General features: G+C 32.4%; 1 protein-coding gene across 1 annotated transcript; it reads left to right on the forward strand.

The window, feature by feature from the left end:
* The first annotated feature begins 28 nt into the window (after nucleotides 1–28).
* Nucleotides 29–10996, forward strand: LOC134257922 (uncharacterized). Its single transcript, XM_062740494.1, has 15 exons — nucleotides 29–257; nucleotides 3222–3886; nucleotides 4362–4521; nucleotides 5870–6658; nucleotides 7151–7329; nucleotides 7438–7603; nucleotides 7789–7856; nucleotides 7999–8050; nucleotides 8552–8673; nucleotides 8769–8927; nucleotides 9211–9414; nucleotides 9564–9667; nucleotides 9849–9996; nucleotides 10296–10444; nucleotides 10547–10996. Exons 1-15 carry the CDS (start codon nucleotides 29–31, stop codon nucleotides 10764–10766), a joined length of 3414 nt encoding a protein of 1137 aa, XP_062596478.1. The 3' UTR covers nucleotides 10767–10996.
* The last annotated feature ends 5382 nt before the right edge of the window (nucleotides 10997–16378 follow it).

Genomic DNA, 16378 nt, shown 5'->3' on the forward strand with positions numbered 1-16378 from the left:
CTTTTGATTGTAAACATGCAGAGGAAAAATGAACGCAAATAACGATGAACATGGGAATACAGGGATGGAAAAACTTGTTTTGAAAAACGAAAACTCACTTCAGTCCAATTCATCTTCGGGTTCTTCGGGATACAGTGCTTGTTCAAGAGTCCCAAGTCTTGAGGAATTACAGCAAGACGAATTTGTTAGCGTTGAAACATTTGAACGGGAAGGAATTGACGAACCAAATATACTCCGAAGCATAGTGCAGACCGAAGGTAAGCAATCTTACATTTACCGTTTAATGAAAGCAAAACATATCAAATGGCAAATTTTTAACCTGAACCTGATGACAGGGAAAATAATATAAAGCTTTAAAATAAAACACATGTAAGAACTACCCAAACCCATGGGCCACTATTTTATTCATTCCTTATAAATCGATTTTATTAATAAACCTTGTTATACCCCTATTAAACAATCCCCATGTAGTCTGTACTTTCTTAATTTAAAAAGTCTAAGATACTGACTGTTTTCCCCGACGGTCGGTCCAGCAACTGTTAAAAAGACATTGCCCGCTGTTGTCACTGAACTGAATTATCTTTTCATTTGGCAAAGGAGAATAAAAGAACAGTTATCGACCGATTTCTGTTGTTTTCACTAACTTGAATACGCAACATTCCTTCTACCTAAATAAAAGATATGGAGAGAACAGTATTCAATATCAAAGTCCATAAAACAATACAAAAAGGAGCAGAGCAAACACGGACTTCTGAAACATCAGAGGTGGGATCAGGTGCCATGGAAGAGTGAGCATCCCCTGCTGACCGGTCACACCCGCCGTGTGCTCATTGTCATGATCGGGAAATAACGGAAAAATTCGTCGTCAATTCAGTGCATGTATAAATAATGGACTTACAATTAGTATGAAAAACGTCAGTCAGCATTTGACTCAATGATAAATTGTATTTGCTGACAAGGTCATTGTATCGACCATAGAACTTATGAAAAGATTATTTTAAACGAGACTGCTGATATTCTTGTTTCACCAACTTGCTTGTCAATAATTACCTCGTTTTAGAAATTGTTCATACGTCGTTTAAGAAATTGTTCATACGTAGAGCATGCTTTTGCGTATCGAATCAACTGAGATATGTACACTCCGTATGCAGGAGATGATGGTATATTGCTGCATAAGTAAGGGAAGTTGACGACAGAAAAGTTAAAGTCATCACGTTTATCATTTAGCTTGGTTGTTAGATTACCATTAACGTCCTTTTCAAGTAAAATATAAGTATGAAACAGATAAGTCAGACTTTGTGTTATCTTTTATCTCAAGCTCACAAGAATATATCGTATCGACGTAGGAATGGAAATTGCTATTGTTAATTGACAATATGTCGTCGATATATCTAAATGTCGAGTTGAAGGCCAGAGTAAGTGTTTTCCTCTTTTCACGCATGCTTTTGCACAAATTATGCTTCATATAGATATAAAAATAGGTCTGCTAATAACGGAGAGCAATTGGCACGCATGGGAATTCCAGTAGATTGTTGGAATACCTGGTCTCCAAAAACCAAATTGATATTGTCAATCAGAATCTCAAGCATCTTTCTGATGTCAACTTCTGAATACTTGTGTGCGCAATCAGAATGTGTTAAAACAAAATAATTTTGCAAATGAGGTAAGTAAATTTACGAGTTCTATTTTTATGAAAAAGCAGCTGTCAATGATATCAAAAAGCCGGGACTTTAATTTATCGTGGGGAATGGATGTGTATAAAGTTGAAAAGTCATAAGTTTTTAAGCTGTTGATTTTGGTAAATCGTGTGATTTCAAATGAATATAATACGAAGTCCCGATTGCAAGTGTAACGGATATCAGGAGATGCTTACTCCTCGGCACTCTGGAACTTCCAGAGCTCCTTGATTTATACTCTGTTTTCAGGTTTTCAAGTACATGTGTACATGTATATACTGTTTGAATATCTTTTCATATTTATCTTTTAATCATTTTTATTGATTTCATTAATAAGTCGACATGTCGACTGCGTGCCGCAATGGCTAGAGCCATTGAATAAGGACCTGTGTGTGTGTGTGTGGGTGTGTGTGTGTGTTTTAGAAATTCACATTTCCAAAGAGACTAAGTAAACTTTGTTCTTTGCAGCCTGTTTGCTTTTCACTGGTAACCATTGGCTCCTCTTTACAAATGTATAAGTGAAAAATTCTCGAAAGGACGTGATACAAAAATAACATATGTCGACACGCATTTTATATCCCAGTGATTTAGAAATAAGAGATAAAACAGAGTCTACATACCTGTTGGTATATTTATTTCCCTGATTATACGCTAATGGCCAACTGACAATATTACTCTATTATAAACGGGAAGACTTCAGCTTTATCGTCGTAAACTTCTGTAATATTATATGCAATTGTATTCTTCTGTTAAGTGTTTGTATCTCTAACTTCATTCATACTCAAGAGAACGACTATTTTTTAAACCGAGGAAAAGTACTGACTAATAAGTTATAAAATCTCGGAAAAAGTCGAAATTTTGAACGTTTTAAAATCTTGAAAAGAAACAATCTCAGTTTCGCCATATTTTCAGTTTACATTTGTAGTTATTTGTTGGATATAATTTAATACTTTTCATATCTGCTCTGTATAAAACCAATGGCGAGCGTGACCAGTCAATAGTATGTACATTTATTGACTGGGTTCGAGAGCAGCATGCGTTTTGACTTCAACCAAACAGTTTGGTTCGAGAGGTCGACAAAACGCATTTTGCCATGGAACAAAGATAATAAATGTTTTGTTATAGCTTTTACTATTTATTTTGAAATATTAGAATTTAAATTTTGTTTACCTGCTGCATTGAAGTTCTGTCGAACTCCAACGAATGGAAAGAAGTTAAAGTTGTCCCGCCCACCCTGTGACGTAAGCGGCCGAACATCTCATCAACTGGTCAAACATGTCACTTTGCGGCCAAACATTGAATTCTATGCCCTCTCAGTAAAACATTGGAAATGACTTTTTTTGCATACAATTTTATAGGACACAATTTTTAGTGGTATAACAGAAATACTTAGTCCATTTATGAACTTGTCCTGTTCATAATTTTTCATGTTTTTATAATAATCATAGGATCGACTTTTTTATTATTGCCTTTATTGATTGTTTGGTGATTTTTTTCTATTTGATGATTACTTTTGAGCATGTGTTTTATTTTTTTTATTTTCAGAAATAAATGAGATTCATAAAGTCGAAGACTACGTTGAAAAACTTAAGACGTCAAAACCACATCAAAGAACAGATATAATAAAATTAATACAGACCGAATTGTTGCCCCACTTAAAAGCTAATGACGACATACGGAATCTGTCCACTTTACTTACATGTGGTGATGAGGACATACAATCCATAACGCTAAAATCCCTGAAGTCAATTTTATTGACGCTAGAAATCGGTATGGTTGAAATACAATCTTTGGAAAGTTGCTTACAAAACATATTAGTGTTGATGATGTCAGATGAAACATCCCAAGTTTTGTGGTTTTCTATATGTCCAGTTGTTTTGCGTGTTATAGCATTTGTTTCCATACAGTTTTGTTATGTAAAATCAGAGAGGAAAAAGACGTCTGAAATAATGTCCCCAATAGTAGCCCATTTAAAGGACTACGCTGAAAAACTAACAAAGCATTGGCATAAGGAAAATACGAAGGTCCACAAAACTATTCATTGTATTGTGCATTTTCTTTCAAAATTTGAAAAATTTAAAATGAGTGAAACTCTCATAAAAATTCTTGGAAATTGGGAAGATGCATTTTCAACAAAAGACAGTGACAAGGATTTGGCAAAGCTAAGGATACACGAGCAATACATTTTCGCATTTGGATTGATCTCAAAGGTATAATTTTAATGCATTTTAACTGTCTCAATAAAAGCTACATGTACATGTATGTCAAAATTGCAACAATGAGTAACTTTACTCTTCAAAAGAACCATGGTAAGTAAATAAAACACTATCCTGTGCCAGTCATGGATCAGTTATTTGCATTCAAGACTTAGTCGAAGTTAATTGCTATTCTTGGGGGAGTGAGCGGAAGAGGAGCAAGTTAGCAAATAATGTAATGTTGTTGTTGTTTATTGAAATGCATAATAAGACGGAGACAGTAGAATGAGAAGGAGATTGAGTATTTAACAACATTGTAAAAGTAATACTGTAAAATAACATATTTTCAAGGGCTCAATATGCCCAACTAAAGAAACATGTTTAATAAAGTAGAAATGGTTCTACGATTAATAAATTAAAAGCTTGAAAGATTATTAAAAATATCAGTAGCTAATCGCAGTTTTTATTAAATTGTTTTATTGGTATTTAGATGGCGAGAAGTCCATCGTTGTTTCGCTGCAACTTTATACAGTTTCTTCGAGCAACATACTGTTGTCCTCATCGTCTTGTGGAGAGGAAGTGGCATGAAGAGTTATTTCATTCTCTTACAGAACTACTCCTTACTGGAGTAGCCGACGTCTTTAACAAAGGTTTTATCTTAGTCTTTAAAGATTTATATTTTGTTTACAATTTTGGAAAATTTGAACTGGTTATCTTTTGATATATACACTTAACAAAACTTCTAAGTGTTCATTTTAATAAATGTATTATTTATTGGAAAAAAACTTAATAGAATGGTATGAAATTTTCAAATTATTACAACAAATGAGTCTTCTCAACAATTATAGAAAGAAAACCAAATATCACCGATGAAAACCAATGTTCCGTGACGAACCTTAAAAACAATAAATCTGTACTTCGCGGCACGTGTTTTGTTTAATTAGCATCTTTTTGTGATCATTATCAAATTTTAAAAAACTGGTTTCACAAAAAAACACACAAAACATTGGCAAAATGACCATTGAGATAGAAGGGAAAGCCGTTGGAATGTTGATATCTGGACCATATTTGCACCACTTTTTACTCACTTTTATTTTAGTGTTTAATTGTCCTTGACATTACTTTTAAGAATTAACAACCATTATCAAAACCCATATAAACACATTTTTCTATAAGCTGTGCGTCATTTTCATCGCCAATTTATCACAATTTGAGAGCTTTGGACAAAATTTAACCAAACCGGAAGTGACCTTGATCTTCTTCTGAGGCCAAAATTTTGCGTCACATGAGGTTAAAAGAGTGTTAAATTATTCTGAAGCAATCTTAGAAACATGAAAACAAACAATTTTAATCATATGAAAATGATAAGAAATCCGTGCTCATGACAGTCAAATATCAGCTCAAGCAGTCTGAATCATCATTAAAGCGGTGCACTTACGAGCTAAACGCCCAAGGATATTGACCAAAAGGCCTCTGTGTGATGATGCACAGTAAAATTACCGGATCTGAATCCCATTGAACACATTTGGCAGTTTATAAGGAATCTCAAAGCCCCCCCCCCTTCCATACCATTTCAACGGTTTGGAAAGATCTATGCAGTAGGTGTAACAGCAGATGGGTCAATCTCCTATTCAGGGGTACATAGTATCCAACAGTAAAGAACGTCTTGCAGTAATTGGAGCGAGTGGTGTTCTTACTCCATAGAGATTATTTTGTGTGAATTTTCATTTTGAGGGTATATAATTTCCTTGGCACTTTGCTTAAAATTCGGACGATATACATAAAATTTACGCAACATCGAACTGAAATATGCATCATTAACCTGAATTAAAGAAATTTTCTATAGTATGCATTTGTTCTTTAAAACTTAAAAATGTTAGGTGAACACTTAGAATTTTGGTTCAGTGTATACTATTGCCTTTATAATATCAGGTGTGTTTATACAATTTAAAAAAAATCTTCCGTGGGATTATGCTTACTTTCATTCCTTTTGTTTAGTTGATGAAAAAAGTGAAGATTTCCAGACCCTCTTGGAAGTATTAAAGGTATCTTCTCAAGGTTTCCATGCTAAATGGTCTTTCCTGCCAATTCCAGAGGAAGTTCACGATCTTCTTTTTACTCTTGGTCATCCAGTATTGCAGTTGGTTGTAAAAGCTTTAGATTTATCAGAAACAATGATTCGAGAGTTAGCAGAAGCCAATATTAAGAATACAGTGCCTGGTCTTCATATACATGACAAAGTTAGGGAAATTTTTTCCAAGACAGATGAAAGGAATTACTGGTCGATATGTGGAGGAAGATTGTATCATTTTAATGTCACGATATCAATTCTGATTCCAGATATTTCCACCCTTAAAAATACTGATCATACTGAAGAAGCAAAGTCAAAACATGTGCGGAAAACCAATGAGTTCGAGATTTTGCTCTCTATGCAGAAAGATTATAGGCATACATGTAATTCAATTGCAAAACTTTTGGCCTACGGGTCCTCTAGCTTGCCGTTGCCATTTTATGTGGTTGAAAATCATCCTCAAGGCTTGTTGGAAAGGCTGTTGGAAGCAAGAAGGTCCCACAAGTGGCTTCCTAGATCATGGATGTACGAACGCTTGCAAGAGATGGCGAGCTGCTTTACCTATCTGCATTCACAGCGCATTGTGCATCGCGATATTACATTGCATTCATTCTGTTTGAAAACGTGTCTGACCTCAGGAAAATGCATGGCTGTGTTACAAAAGTTGGAGCTTGCTCACAGCACAACAAACACCTCTTCGAGCACGCATATTTCAGGTAAAGGAATAAAAAAAAGTTACCATCACAAACCAGTTGTAAATTTATCAATAATGATTGGTTAATAAATGCCGTGTGAGGACAGGAAAGATTCAGTGTATGGTTTTTTTTTTCATTTGTTATATGTAGCAAACACTCCAAATTGAAGCAAAGCTTTGTAATATCATTGTACAAGTGCTTTATTCTCATTATTTTGGGGTAAACATAAATATTTTTGCTTATATTCGTGACTGAATTCATGGTATTTGACATTAAGTATATCGGTATTTCATTAATGAACTTGGAAGTGATTTAGGTATTGTAATTGAAATATTTATTTCAAAAATTTGATGTTGATTATAAATATTGCTAAGAAATAGAATGACCTTTCGTAGACAACGTGGTGTTTTTGATAATCAGTGGTTCTTCCAGATGCTTCTGAAATAAAAACACTAAATTATACGCCGTTCGGAGGTAGGATTTTCTATATAAAGCATAAGTAAAATTTTACAGTCATCAGTGGGGATTGGATACCTATCCGATGGTCGGCTCCAGAATCTATACTACATGGAAAGTATGATTCAAAAACAGATGTGTGGATGTTTGGTCATACTATACATGAGATGTTCACATACGGTTGTGAACCATATACAGAACTTTACAGTGAAAACACAGAGGAAGTGATCATAAGGGTAAACCTGTAACTACTAGTATAATAAAATTACTTTGGTTTATTGAATTATCTATATAATTATCATTATTTTTTATCTTATTGATTAAGTTGTTTGCTTTTACATCAGGTTGTTACGCGGAGGCTCAAGCCATACAAATGGAAATGCATACCACATTCATTTCACATTCTTTCAACAAAATGTTACGATATACATCCTGAAAAAAGACCACCCATGCACGTAGTTGAAAAACATATACAAACACTAAGAGACCAGTCGTGTCCGGGAAGCTTGGGTAAGTGTTCTTATATATATATATGGATTAAGCTTAATCTGTATGCAACAATCTCGCCCAGAATGTTATACAATCATATTCGAATTATTAGCTTCGGGGTGAACGAGCTTCGCCAGTATACAAAGAAACAAACACAAAATATCTTCCTACTTTGAATGAGACATTACAAATTTTTTTTATAACAGATATTGGTGGTAATTCTGTACCACATATCGGGGATAAACAACTCAAGAGGGAGCACAAACCAGAAAGAGTAGGTTTTTTGTAAAATAAACGTGAGGGAAAGTTTTACACTGTATTATAACATAACATGTAAATGATATATGACAAAAAACTCTTTGAAAAAAATCATAGCTATATGTTGATAAAAAATGAAAATACATGTATATCAATAGGGAATTCCAAATGTGGTCAACTTTCTTCGAGAAAAAACAACCGAAAACCCAGGTATGAATATTTTGTCTCTCGCATTAACGATTTTATGTTAAAAAAAAAAAAACTTTTGATAAGATAATGCCTCATCGTTTTCAAGTAGTTTAATAATAATAATACTTTTTTGGTCGTGAAATATATGCTCAGAAAAACAACAAAGGATCTGTGCAAAATCAACAATTTGGTAGTACATAATATTTCCATGGACAAAAACTTGGGTTTTTATTGGATTCGCCAAAAGCTTTTATAGTGAAAGGGAACTGATACCGTATTATAAACATCTAATTTAAGGCCCTAAAACCCAATTCATTGTTCAATAAACTTATTTAATTTAAGTATTGTAAGTTTTTTCATTTTGTAAAATTGTAAAATAATAGATAATTTTACATATGTCCATTGTCAGTGCACTATTTTCTCCTGCTTTTCAACAACAATTTTTCACTGCACTGCTATTCAATTTTATGAGATAAAAAGTTTCATTTTAATATATATATGCATCATGTTTTATGAGATTAGAAGAATTTGAGACCTGTTACAAAACTTTGAGGTCAAGTATCTACGGCAGAAACAAATCTTTGGAGTTCAATTTGCGAAAAGAAGACCTTGAGTCGAGAGAAGAATTTAAAATAACAAATGAGGTTAATTTTGTCTGAAACCCCTTTTCCAAAATATTGAAATGATTTGAATAAAATTATTCTTATAACACCATTAACATTTATTTATTTATTAATAGATAAATTGCATCATTGTTGAAGAACTAGTATCTGATACCTTTTTTAATCTAATGTTACCAAAATTAAGTGGAACGTTGGCTGAAAATTTGGGTTTAAAAGAATGTGCAGTAAAGAAAATTCGACGATGTTCATCAAGCACAGATGCAAAAATGATCATCGTAAGACGTTTTATTTTTATTCTCTATTTCATTTAGAATTGCATATCGATCAAATATGCTCAAATCTCTATGTTTTTATTGTTTATTTTTTATATATACATGTATATTTTAAAATTCTTTGTTCATTTTGTATTGCTTTTCTTTTCTCTACCATAGTTAAATGTTATCAAACATATCAAACATCAATATATGTTTGGCATTATTAGAAAGTATGAAAAAGAGCATTAATACATACAGACTTGGGAAGTCTACTTTATAGCTAGCAATATAATTTTTGTTTCAGCAATATACGTTTCCGTCAAGTTCCAACATTTTGTGTATAGCTGAAGAAATGTCAAAGAATTCAAAAGAGGAAAACGTAAACACTCTTTTGCGATTTTTATTTGCTGTTGTCAAGCATGTGAAACAAATCCACAGCAGGAAGTGGTTGATGGTAGACTTGATTGGCAAATATGTTTTTATTATTGACAAGCAAGAAATGCCAAAGGTATTTCAAAATTGTAATAGTACTACTAAAAGCACTAGTCAGCAATAATTTTTGTGAAAGAGAACAATTATATTAGATTAGTTTCCATGTATTTCTTGCTTTGATTTCTACTTCAGTAATATGGAATTTTTTTTTATTTTTGAGTTTAGGCACTTATGATTAGAATTGGTAGGATGCAAAGCTTGCCACAAGAATGTAATATCCAAGAATATAGCATTATAGTCAATCAGGATCTACAAGATATGCTTTATTGGTAAAACTGACCTCTTTCTGCTCCTAAGAATTGATAAAAAAACTTAATCTTAACTGAAAAAAAATTCCGTACTTTTTTAACATAAATCAATGTCATTGGAGTTAACTGAAGCAAAAGGCAATATTTCCTGAATCACTTGTCAACGTAAAATTAAGTAAAGCATTCATAAGTGATTTTTAAGGCTTCCCAAGGAAGTAATCGGGCACAACGAACTATCGTGTGGCAGTGATGTTTACACAATGGCAATGCTTTTCTATGAAGTTTTTTCCGTCCTCTCTGGTCGTGAACGTCTAGATTGTGTGCCATTTGGGAACAAACACAAATCCAAGGCAAGTGTAACAGATTCATATCTCAATAACTAGTACAGAAATTTAAAACTTCCGGATAGTCCACATTTATCTCCCTTGTAAAGACTTAATTATAATTACCGACCTCCCCTTATTTGTTAAATCATATGTCAACGTTTTTTCAATGTCTTAAAACAATTCGTCTCAAAGTGTTTTATTAACTTTTGATATATTTTGGGATTAAATATTTCAAGGTACCATATGATTCGTACGTTCATCATCTATAGAAAATGCTCATACATGAAAAATTCTTGTCTAACATATAAATGTTTGATATGCAGCTGTTAGAACATTTGAATGAGGGACAGGTTCCCGAAAAACCGGATCTATGTCCAAGCTGGTTGTATGATGAAGTAATGTTAAAATGCTGGGACCTCGACAGAACATGTCGTCCACATGTTGATGAGATAATTTCCTTATTTTCGAGCAAGTAAGTCGACAAAAAATAGCGATTTAAAATGATTTATGATTTTGAGAAAAATTTGATTATCATAAAAATTTCACTATAGAAGAAACTGCTTTACCATTTAAGGTTAGATTTATCTGATGCCCCATTGTCCTCGGCATCAGGGTCTATCAGCAGCTACAAGGGATTTGATGAGAGTAATTCAAACAGGGGTGATGGATACTTGGACGTAACACATTCCTCGGATAGTCCCCACACTCACAATGACTATCACAACCCACTAGAGGATGAGGAGGAACATTATGATCTCATCGATGAAAATCTTCTCCAAACTGTACATTTATAAGTCGTCAATTTTTACGAGAAAAAGAGATAAGGAAATTGTGAATGCGCAAATTAAACGTCGACGTAATGTGTTTTCCTTACATATGTTGGTTTTTATTGAAAAAGAGAAGCAAGTGACACAATTGATAATCGTTTGAATTTATGATATTAATTGCGTTTTCATTTAAAATATCTTTGATGCATATTCTGTATGTGTTTGTTTCCTTTACTTAATATTTATGATTTTGATGAGTATCCTAATTTTGTTTGTTTTGTTTTCAAATTCTTTCAAAATTTGAGGAGTGTTATGAAAGCAAAATATTTTTCTCAGGAATTAGACTATATGATTTTTTTAAAGTATACATGTTTTTTTTTGTTTTTTTTGTTTTTTTGCTTTTTTTTTAATATGTTTAATACACCGAATTCTATTAAATACTTTAAAAGAGAAAATATCATGCATCAATAGATTCAAGGCTTTTTTTATCATTAAAATTTTTTTCTCATTAGAATTTTATTATAATTTTTCAGTGTACATTCTTTTTTTAAATTAAAGAAAACATAAAAACATATCCGAATTGACCAGTACTAAATCACAAATGACAATGATTTAGAACGAAATCATTCAAATAGATCATTATTTACATGTACATCCTTCATAAAACTTGGATCTATTACACTCCAGACCATAAAAATATTGACCTGAAACACAGACAACCCTGTAATTAATAAAATTGTTGGAAAATTGTTCTGACTTTATTTTACAAAAAAGAAATCAGAGAATCATTTACTTTTAAAAGTTTTTCCATGCATGGAAGCAAAACATCCAACGTTGCAGTCTTGACATAATTCAGTGTAAACAGATACTTATTAATGCTGCCTGTTATATACATAACGCTTTTAAGTTTTAAATTATTTATCAGTTTTGATTTACACTTTGACGAGCTTAGAATTTGTGAAATGTTTTACTTTATATCAACAACTTATCTGGCAATAAGCATCTTCGTTTTAGAAATCGTCCATGCTTAGAATTTGCTTTTTCAAATCAACAGCATAAAGACACTAGTCTAATATATGCAGATGATACATGTTATAATCTATACTTATAAATTAGCAAATTTTGCAAATAAACTCTGAAACGGTGCACAAGAGTTCTTACTTAAGCCTGTAGGAATACACTAGGTATAAGGTGATGTCCTTAAACTATATTTAGATTTCACGCGCAAAGTTATTATCGTAAATTTAATTAAAAGTCTACTTTCATTTTCGAATAACAGCCTCGAAATAGCACTGAAGAGAGTAAAGTGGTGGCGGATCTAAGTAAGTGGCATTTTATAATAAAACTGACAACAAGCAAGCGCTTATTTATTTCATAAAACGTCATTAATGAATTATTCAATCAAAACTTGATTTAAGTGATATAAAAGAAATAAGCTGTGGTCATTGATTAAAAAACAAAATGTGTAAATTCTTTCCGTTTATGTCCGATCTCGCTATTTGTTGAAAGTTCTAGAAAGTCAGGTGTCATCGAACCCGATGTCTAAAAGAAAATCGAGGCGATTGTGTATCATGAATGGACATGAAAATAAATGTAAGAAATTGGTAGCACAATGAGTTTGTGAATATAGCTTAGTAAGTTGAGCTTTTTTTATATAAATAAATGTCGATTAATGGTCATGGTTATTTGTTTTGACATTTAAAATGGTGCAATTTAATTTTTAAATAATTTACCTAAATGATTTTCTACATACAGTCATTTATTTTTAAAACTTATTTATACCTTTTAGGCCTGTATGTACATTTGTGATGAAAACTAAGCTTTTTTCCAATATTTTAAAATGCTGTCAAATTTATAGTTAAATGTGCACATCCAATATCTAATCCGTGATGTAAGTATAATAAGCAATGATATAGCTCAAAATATATTATAATAAAGATTTTAACATGTAAAGAGAAAATAACAATGAGCACCTTCATATAGTACATGATGTATATCATAGTGCAACAGAATAATGTTGCTTTATAACATGTAAGAAGAAGAGGCCTTTAATGAAATTGATATTTGTAGAAGTAAAAAAAAATCCCAAAATATTAGGAAAATTAATGTATTTCTATAATTATCTATTTATGTTCCTACACTAATTGCGGGACTTTGAAGTATTTTGCCATGCAATATTCCTGTGTAATAAATTGTCAATAGAATCTGAAAGATAATTTTGGAATAGTTCTGTTAGCAGTAAAAAAAAATTAATTTCCCCCGCGCTTGCGAGGGATTTCAGCTAGTATATTAGATTGTAACACAAGTAAGGGAAATTGATAAATTTTAGAAAGAGGTGTCTAGAAAGGGACTCTACATGATGTTCACAAGGGAAAGAGGAAATTCATTTAGATAAGTGCAGGTACGTGCAGTGCAAGTTTTTATTTAAAATAGTTCGTTCAATTGAATCATTTCCTTACCTGTTTTATGACCCATGATGTTAATGCAGAGTCATTTAAATGTTATGACGTTCAAACAATAGTAAAAGGTGGCTATAGGTGAGTACTAGTATTTCTGTCTTTTCCGCCAAAACTGAGATTATTTGGTTCATAATATTACTATTATGAAAGAGGATGTTGCAGTTCTTTTGTTATTTCCCTAAATTTGTAGCAATTTAAAAGAAGAATTTTTATGTTGCAGAAACTCATATTATTTTTTTTCAAATGCAACAATATATAAAGCACAACGAGAAATTAACAGTATTTGGAAGGTGCGTATTGACTTCCAATTTGCCATTAAATGATGTGAAAATTAGTCTTACGGCAAAATATATCAGGTTTTCCCTTTTTTAAATAGGGAATTCCCATTGTCCTGAAAAAATGCCTCCTTGAAACAAAATAATTTTGATATCACAAAGAGGCAAGAATTTTCTTCAAAACTGTCATTTCCGATTTTTGTTTCAAAGAGGCACCCATGGTCTAGTGGATATGATGGTGGGATTCCAGTTAGTACTTTTACCGAGAATGGGTTCGAATCCTGGTATGGAACATAAAAAATTTAGTTATACGTACGTACGCATGCGAATTTTTGTAAACGGAAAGTATAGTAAATTAATTGTAAGGCATTGTATTTTTGATTTCTAATTTAGAAAAATCAAAGGTGAATTGAAATTCGTACTTATTCTAGTCATAAATATCATGGACAGTGGATAATTATCATAGGTATTGTCATCTCACTGCAGTGAAGCGCTTTAAATTTTTTGTATATCCCTACAGGACAAGCTTTTCTGCATCACTTAAAAAAATGGGGACAGTCTTGTTCAAATGGGTCATGGGTACAAAATAAACATGCTGCTTGGTATCAGTTTGACTTTTCATTGATTTATACAAAGACCTTGATGGATCATCGAATCATCTTTCATTAAAAAATTAAATAGTGCTCTTGCTTAAAATTGCTTAAAAATCAATTAACTGAATCAAGAAATAAAGAATTTAATCGATAACTTTACTCGTTTATGTCGTACGTGTAGACGTCTAAACGTTCTAAACTTGTAACTTCACGTCGGAATTGACGTCATGATGTCGAAGAACACAATTGATGACGTCATAATAATTATTTTTATGGATCCAGCTGTTTCCTGTGATAAATTTATATCTTATAGAGTTCGAATTTTGCTTTGAAATGAAAAATCGTATCTACATAATGATATAAAAGCAGAAACAGCTATGGATACTAAAGAGATTGCCATCTTCCTTCTATGTGTTAAAAGTATCGCAATCTTCTGTAAAGGTAATGCATGCACTTTTTCTGATGAGTTAATCTTAAAGCGAATTATGCAGAAACAACTTTGAATTTATTCAGCACTTATCTACAGTTTATTTATCCATGTTTTCCGAAGGAGCTGGACATGTTGGACTTCCTCCTGTGATAACGTCAGAGTTTGAACCGGAATATTTCTTTCCTCCAGTCCACTCTACCTCACTGAGTCTCCACTGCCAGGCGGAAAACGGAAATATCACGTTAAGACTCCACTTGGATTATTCCTTTGATAATACAAGAATCTGCGATTATTATAAACACCTTCTAACTTTTGAAACCCCTATATCTTTTCTGCATTCTACTCGTATCATACAACATTTGATGTATTTTTAAGGTATGAATGGTATAAAAGTTTTATGAAACTTGAAGATAACCAAACAGTTACCTCTTACTGGAATACAGGGGAAATTTTCTTCTCAAATCTCACAACTGAGGATTTCGGAATGTATTATTGTCTAGCAAACCAGAAGTCTCTGTCGAGACTGAAGCTCTACTGGTTTGTACTTATAGCAAAGGAAAAGAAAGGTTCTTAAGCAGTTGGGAACTGAAACTTTACCACAGCAATAAAAAGAATAATGATCCTTGATTAAGTCTCTTTATGTTCTTAGTGTAGTCTACTTGCATGCCACATTATATTATAATCAGACTTAAACTGTATTTCGAGTAGCATTTTGAGAGTTTTTAACAGAAATTTCTATTTTTAGTAACAATGGCAACACCGTTCATCGAAATCAAAAATAGAATTATGTATCTTAGTGTAGTGTACTTGTGTGCCAAGTTATATTGAAATCAGACCAAAACTGTAAGAGGAGTAGCATTTTGAAAGAATTTCACAGAAATTTCTATTTTTAGTAACAACAGCAACACTGTTCATTGAAATCAAAAACGAATAAACAGAATTATGTATCTTAGTGTAGTGTACTTGTGTGCCAAGTTATATTGAAATCAGACCAAAACTGTAAGAGGAGTAGCATTTTGAAAGAATTTCACAGAAATTTCTATTTTTAGTAACAACAGCAACACTGTTCATTGAAATCAAAAACGAATATACAGAATTATGTATCTTAGTGTAGTCTACTTGTGTGCCAAGTTATATTGAAATCGGACCAAAACTGTAAGAGAAGTAGCATTTTGAAAGAATTTCACAGAATTTTCTATTTTTAGTTACAACGGCAACACCGTTCATCGAAATCAAAAACCGATATAACGAATTATGTATCTTAGTGTAGTCTACATGTGTGCCAAGTTATATTGAAATCAGACTTAAACTGTAGGAGGAGTAGCATTTTGAAAGAATTTCACAGAAATTTCTATTTTTAGTAACAACGGCAACACCGTTCATCGAAATCAAAAACCGATAGACAGAAATACATGTATGTATCTTAGTGTAGTGTACTTGTGTACCAAGTTATATTGAAATCAGACCAAAACTGTAGGAGGAGTAGCATTTTGAAAGAATTTCACAGAAATTTCTATTTTTAGTAACAACGGCAACACCGTTCATCGAAATCAAACACCGATACACAGAAATATGTATCTTAGTGTAGTCTACTTGTGTGCCAAGTTATATTGAAATCAGACCAAAACTGTAGGAGGAGTAGCATTTTGAAAAATTGTTTACAGACAGACAGACAGACGGACAGAGAGGACGGACGGACGCATTACTATCGCATAAGCTCTTCTGGTCTCTGACCAGTAGAGCTAAAAATGAGTTTGGGGCTTCAGTTTCTGCTTTTGTCAAGATATCAGAAACAAGTGAGTGTATCAATTTTCAGTTATTTATATTTTTAAAAAGTCAATATATCCTGAAATATCATTAATTGGAAAGATTTAAAAAGTTT

The sequence above is a fragment of the Saccostrea cucullata genome, unplaced genomic scaffold, assembly GCF_032062105.1.
Source record: "Saccostrea cucullata isolate Sc308-1 unplaced genomic scaffold, CSIRO_AGI_Scuc_v1 ctg2836, whole genome shotgun sequence".
NCBI classification, from domain to species: Eukaryota; Metazoa; Mollusca; class Bivalvia; order Ostreida; family Ostreidae; genus Saccostrea; species Saccostrea cuccullata.